General features: G+C 48.4%; 2 protein-coding genes across 2 annotated transcripts; both read left to right on the forward strand.

Annotated features, from left to right (window-relative positions):
- Positions 1-4735: 4735 nt before the first annotated feature.
- F5891DRAFT_960641 (uncharacterized protein) lies at positions 4736-5580 on the forward strand (the record flags this gene model as incomplete). Its single annotated transcript, XM_041375754.1, has 2 exons — positions 4736-5252; positions 5309-5580. The coding sequence occupies 2 exons, from the start codon at positions 4736-4738 to the stop codon at positions 5578-5580; spliced, it is 789 nt and encodes a 262-aa protein (XP_041220642.1).
- A 175-nt stretch (positions 5581-5755) lies between these two features.
- Positions 5756-6571, forward strand: F5891DRAFT_1194574 (uncharacterized protein; the record flags this gene model as incomplete). The annotated part of the gene is made up of 3 exons (XM_041367954.1): positions 5756-5971; positions 6087-6323; positions 6371-6571. The coding sequence occupies 3 exons, from the start codon at positions 5756-5758 to the stop codon at positions 6569-6571; spliced, it is 654 nt and encodes a 217-aa protein (XP_041220643.1).
- Between the last annotated feature and the right edge of the window lie 309 nt (positions 6572-6880).

A 6880-nucleotide genomic window follows, 5' to 3' on the forward strand; every position in this document is an offset into this window, starting at 1 on the left:
ACATTACACATGAGGGCAGGAAGATATATGTACATTAAGTGCATCCCCGTGCTCTGGTTACTCTAGGTGTACTGTCTACTGGCATTTGCAACTTACTCCGGGTCGTCCTCGTGGATGGTTCAACAGTGACTCGAGTGCCCCTCCTCCTTTTCTGTGCCGGCGGTGTGATACTCTCTTCCATTTCGACATCATCTCTAACCTCGCCTGTCGCATTGTCAGTTAACCCAGTGAGGAGGTCTCCCAATCGTGATGTCAGTAATGCACCTTTTTTGGCTGGCTTGGCCGGGCGAGGCTTTGGAATTGAACGTGGGACTGCCGGCCCTCTGGGTGTAGGACCTCCCGTCCTGGGCTTCTTCAGCGGAGGTCTCCCGTCAGCCAGGTCATCATCCACATTATGCTCCGTATGATGAGTGGCACTCTCCTTATCACTCTCGGCTTCTGTCGATGACTCCCGAGGCCTTCGGATGGTAACCCTCTGTTGCCTTCTCACTATACGAGTCTGAGGAGAGGGCGAGTTGCCAGATATGACAGATGGTACCATGTCCCCATCTTTGTTCTTCCATGCTTTGAACAGAAATGTGGGCCCTTCGCCTGTTTCTTGCCGAGCGAGCCAAAACTGGAGCAAGGTAGTGGTGTCCCAAATTTGCAGCTTCAAAGGTTCCTTCAAGTCAACATCCGCCGGAAGATACGTCCGGGCCACGAAGTCATCCTGACTTTGTACAATGGCACTCCATGGCACAACCGCCTTGTCCTTCCTGGAGCATATCCCTTTGTCCATGCATTGAACAATTTGTCAGGTGATGCGACGACAAACTCATGATAGTGCGATGTAAGAAAGGCCCTTACTATGGCCTTCTTCTCCTCAAGTTTGGTGTCGGTGATGTCCGGAAGGAGTGGCATACCCTCCCCGTCCATTTCGAGTTCGAAGGCTGGTTTTCGAATTCGTTTTCGACCTCCCTTGACCTGACGTCCTCCATCCCGTGCCCCGGCGCCTATCATTGTGATGCTCAATATGTTCAATCTGGTATACATGGTTCACACACTCACCGAACTGTTCCTGCGCGTACTCCTGCCACACTGGCTCAATGTCCTCCCAGTCCTTCGTCTTCATGAAGCTGTCCCCATCTCCTAAGGCCTCATTATCATCATGCCTGCATGAATATTTTGAGACGAAAAATCTCTGTCAATGGATAAATGTACTCACATCCCGAACAGCACCTCGCCCTTTTCATTCTTCCAAGCTGACATCACAAACACTCTCATCCCACATTGCCTCCACATCTCGTTTGAAAAGTGCTCCATATATGCCGGACCCTTCTTACGAGCGACTTGTGCTTGTATCTCCAGAGGCGGACAGTTGTTGGACCACTCTTCGGCTGTTTCTTTAGCCTTCTCCAACTCGTCGTCATCCAATTCAGCCATGACTCTCTTCACCACTGCCTGATAATGTTTGAACATACCAGGATCTCCTGGCTTTACCCCGGACTCATCCTCAATCCTCTTCAGCACCTCTTCGCGTTTTTGCTGGTAGACCACCATCCTGGGAGTCCATTTCCTCCCATACTTGATCATGTCCTTCCTTTCCTTCTTTTTCTTGTTGTTGAACAACCAAGTCTTGTACACCTAAGAGTTGATGAAAGAATGTGATGTTAAAAATTTAGTTTTTCAACACAACAAAGAAGCCTCACCTGCTTCCTCTTTTTCCATTGTTTTTGGTCCAACTTCGGAGCAAACAACCTGGCCGCCCTTGCTATGGCAGTGAAAATCGCTTGCTTCTCACTCCTTTTGGCAGCAGTCCACTCAGGAAGGTAGTTCTTCAACTCCAAAATCTCCTTGTCCGTGAGCTTCTGAGACTGTGGTTGACGCATCCTGTGTCTTCCGGAAGTCGTGTTGGTGGAATGACCTGTTCTTGCCATAGTGAATCAGAATGCAGAAATGGCTAAGGATTTCCAAGGTGAAAGTATTAATGAATTGTGCGAAGTTGAACTTTGAGCAAAGCCTAATGATAGGTTAATCGGCCCATATTGGACCCTGAGCCATTAATGGAAATGAATTTGTAATAAGCCAACAGGACTGCACCACATCATATTGCAATAACAATTCATTACACCTGAGCTGATGCCTTGCTTGCAACATTAATAAACAAGATGAAGATAGGTAGATGCACCCCAGTGCAAAAATCTCACAGGGTGGAAGCAAGGGGCAGCAAAGGTAGGAAGACTTGGGTCAAGGTCCCACTTGCAAGCACGAGGCGACATGCCTACAGGTCCATGCCTAACTCTCTCCCGGAATCACCAACAATTCAGCCTGTTGAGGCACCGCCTCCTTGGGAAGACTTTCCTGACAATACTTATGAGCAGGACCAAGGCTCATTTGAGCCTTTGCAACTCCCAAAAACCATGGCAAGTTCATGTACAATGTTGGAGTGTCATTCAAACTATGGCTAAGCATTCAAAATACAGAGTCAAAATGACTACCTCAGGCAATGGCTGCCAAGGCAGGAATCATATCTACATCACCTCCTCGATCGAGAAGCTCCACCCGAAGACAGGAGATGCATCATCTGCCAACAGGATGGGGTGTACAAATGTCAAGATTGTCTTGGCGAGCCACTTTATTGCACGGGCTGTTGCAGGAGTCAACATCGTAGCAATCCTTTCCACTGGATCAGTCAATGGAATGGGCGATTCTTCGAGCGGAGTTGTCTAGCTCATGTGGGACTCATTATATACCTTGGCCATGATGGCAAACAATGTCCGGCAGTCACCGATCGGTGGAATTTGTTTGAAGAAGATGAACCCGAAGACCTGCTCGAGCCTGAAGATCTGCCATTTGTGTCCGGACCCGAGTTCCAGCCAAAGGAAAACACCATGGTCATCGTGGACAAGTCCGGAGTTCATCGCCTGGAGGTTCGATGCTGTGAATGTCCGAATGCCATGAGTCCGGACATTCAAATGTTTCGACACAGATTTTTCCCTGCATCTTTTAACAGGCCAAAGACTGTGTTCACCTTCAGAGTGCTCAATGATTTTCTACTGGACAGCCTTGAATGCGGCACCTCGGCAATGAACTATTACAGCAAGCTCCGGCGAATGACCTCCAGCATGTTTCCACACCTTGTTCCGGTAATGCCTTACCCTCATGATCTACTGGACATCATATTGACAAAGCACATTGCAAGGACCGATACAGAGAGCTCATGAAGGTCGCTTGACAGTGGAGGCAGTTGAAGACAATGAAATGGCATGGCTTTGGCTATCGTTCTGATAACCCGAGCACAGGAGAACTTGCATTATTTTGCCCGGCATGTCCTCAGCCTGGGATTAATGTGCTGTTGTCAGAGGATGAATCTCTTGATGAGTGAGTCCTATTCTCAACCTATGTGGCCTCCATAATAATACTAGGGATCCAAGCTGGAAATACACCTGGTCATTTGTGATGGACGGAAATTTCAAAGCCGAACATCTGCATCCCATTAAGCCATTCAATGAAGTTTGGCTGTCCGATGGGCTTGGATTCATGGTAGGAAAGGACAGGTATAAAATGCACCTGGCAGAGGCTGCTGACACAGTGGAAAAATCAAGCTGCAACAATCACCGGGCAGTAAATAAAGCTAATGCTGCTCGGCACAAGCTGGAGTCCACTGGTATCAGGGGAGTTGCCTGTGCCAGACACGGTTGCTTTGTCCCTCACTCCATGGTGGATTTTCAGAAAGGCGAAAGGCAAGCCACATCCACCATTCCCCATTCACGAGTTAACCATGGGTCACTTGCAGACAAATTAACATGGACTATGCCCTTTGCGAGGCTTCCCGGCACAACATGGAAGGCATTACCAGGGCTGTCACCTTCTATGATATTAATTGTCAATACAACAAACACTTTCGGGTTCGGGTGGATCGAAGTTGATTTCTAGAAATGGCACCACAACTAACCATCATTCCTGGAATTGGGTTATGGCACGTTCATGGCCATCAGGACAGCTGCTATGTCCGATATGCTTCTAACTTTATTGAAGGCATTGGTCGGATCGATGGAGAGATCATGGAGACGCTATGGGCACGGCTCAATTTGATCTCCCCTGCTGCTCGGGGAATGTCATCTCCCCACCGAAAGGAATGCCTTGGTTATCAGATGAATGACTCCAATTTCTGCAAGATGATTCGCATGAAAAGGACTCTATGCCGGAAATACAAACTGGCTAGGAATGGTATCTTAGAAAGTGGAAAGGCATTCGACAGACTCGATGAAGCAGCACCCTTACATTTGAAGACAGAATGGTTAGCCAGGGAGAGGATAGCTCAGTCAAGCAGATTGAATGATCCTTCAGCCATGGATGAATATGAGATCAATATCAAAAAGGGTACATTGAGTTCCATTGTCTCCGTCGAGGTCTGAATTAATATTGCACTCAGCACCTAGCAAAAAGGAGATCGAGCTTAGATTGTTAGAGGAGGGTAACGCCCGCAATGCAGCACCCTCTCGCAGATCTGTGGCGACATGGATATCAACAGGGTTAGCAATTGAAGAGGCTCAGATTGCATTGCTCATCGAGGTCTGAAGGATCGGAAGAAGATCCACCGAGACACAGAGATTAGACATCGCCCGTCAAAGAGATCGGCTCCAAGGCCAGATAGATGGATTTGCTCGGTCTGCTCTAACACATCTCAGGGAGGGATTTGATGCAGATGATGAACCTGAAGACTTGGACGTAGACATTCTAGATGATCTCGATGATGACCCGGCGGATTTCACAGAGACATCTCACACATGGACAAACTCTCCCGAAGCTAACTGTAATCCCATTGCCATCAAACCTGGGGGTTGATAGATGCAGACGATGCATGGCAGAGGATCTGATTCCCCTGGAGATGTCGCTTCGTGAAGGGCAGGCCAATGATGCCCTTCACAATCTCTACATTTACCTTTGCAACAAGGCCATCCTGTTCCGAACAACCGTTAGGCAGGCCAATTCCCAGGCCCTGAAAACTCGAGCTTGGTCCCAGGTGACGTCAGTGCAGCAGGCAGTCTCCCTCCATGCCAGCATATATACAAAGACAAGGAAGCAAATGATGAAACTTGAGCCGGGGCAAGACCAGCTTCAGAAATACAAACCCCTGCTTCACGAGCAACTCAAAATCAGCACTGCAGTGGGCGACCCAAATGCCCGAGGTCAACGAAATGAATCTTTGGCTTGGTTTTGGTCTGTTGAAGTCGACCTCGGGGGTCCTGATCAATCGTGGAATGAAGAATGTGAGTTCCCGCTTGCATGTCATATCCCGCGGTTACCTGACTGGACCCATGCCAAGTTTACCGAGTCCATTGGCTGAGGGCAAAGGCACTACGGGATCGATGGAGGGAAGAAATGCTATTGGTCACATTGGAGATGGATTGGACATGTAAGTTCTTTTTGTGGAAAACAACCATATGGGGCGAGCACATGCAGGAATCATTGGAGAAACGACTTCCGGGTCACGGATGCTACGCCAGGAAGGCAATCCCACATGTATTCATTGCTGGCACAGGATGCGCAGGCAGCTTTTCAAGACCTACAAAACGTGTTGATAGAGGCTGGAGATGAATGAACATTGTTTTCTCATGAAGTCCCTTTTTCCACATACATAATTGACGCCCGGGAATTGTCCGGGTCAGCCCATGTCGGAGTTTGAATTTCGTATCCATCCATCAGTGATTCTTATCTTCACATCTTGACCATCTTTCACTTGTATTGCCAGCGCCATAGTCCTGTATTAGCCATGTCTGCATCTCATGCATCCACTTCTGGCACTCTGAATCCCGGAAGCCATTACCGACCTCTGAAGCTGAGCCTTGCAACTATTTCCTGCACATTGGCAATGGCTGGATCGCGCGTCCGTGCAATCATCTCTCAATATCGGACGGAAGCTGCCAACAATGGTCTATCTGCTGACCGGATCAAGTATTTTAAAGCCGGGCTGCAATGGGAGATGAATGTATGTCACCACTGCCCTGATGACTTTGTTGGTCAATGCTAAGAATTTGAGCAGACATTTGTCACACCACTCCTGCAGTACTCCGCTTCACAGAATATCGTGTCGGTTCTTCCAGGTCCCTGTCGCTTATATCCTTAAGTTGTATCCCATGCTGACCTGGAACACTGTTCCGGACGACGTCTTTTCATTCCACCTCCTTTCATTTCATGATGAGCCAATTGCAGGACATCCGTCCCGGATTGTGTTCGCATATACATGTCCATGGTGGATGGGAAACACCACAATCCCTGATCAACCATGGCAGTGGGATGAAATAATGGCTTCCTGCGTCTCTCACTACCAGTATTGGGCGGTAAGATGTCAGCTGAATTACCTTGATTGATGACTTATCTGTTTCAGCTTAATGTTGAGGATGATGCTTTGGTACTTCCAGAGAAGTTGAAAAACACTTCGACTCCACCACTCATGGGACTGAGATTCATCAAAGAACGCATGGAAGCATTGCTGGAGGAGCAAGATCAGGGCATCGAAGCTAAGATGGGAGAGGTGAAGATGTACACTGACATGTTAGAGAAATTGAGGAAAGGCAAAGGAGTGTAGTCCCATTCACTCTTCATTGTATACAAGATGTAACATATTCTATGCATTCAAAAATCTCACATTCGAGTCCCGGACGCCCAGGTCCCGAGTCCCGAATTTCGGAGGTCGGGGCTCGGAGACCCGGAGCTCGGCAACTGTGTTGGGTGTCAGGGTATCCAGACCATTGGAGATAGCATGTGTCAGTATTTTGCGTTTCATGGTTTATGTTGGGTGAATATGGAATCGGGGATCAGGGACTCGGTATTCAGAACAGTGTCAAGTCCCAGGTCACGAGCTCCGAGTCCCGAGTGCCGAACCCCGAGTCCCGAG

This window comes from Suillus fuscotomentosus (assembly GCF_016647785.1).
Source record: "Suillus fuscotomentosus strain FC203 chromosome Unknown F5891scaffold_71, whole genome shotgun sequence".
NCBI classification, from domain to species: domain Eukaryota; kingdom Fungi; phylum Basidiomycota; class Agaricomycetes; order Boletales; family Suillaceae; genus Suillus; species Suillus fuscotomentosus.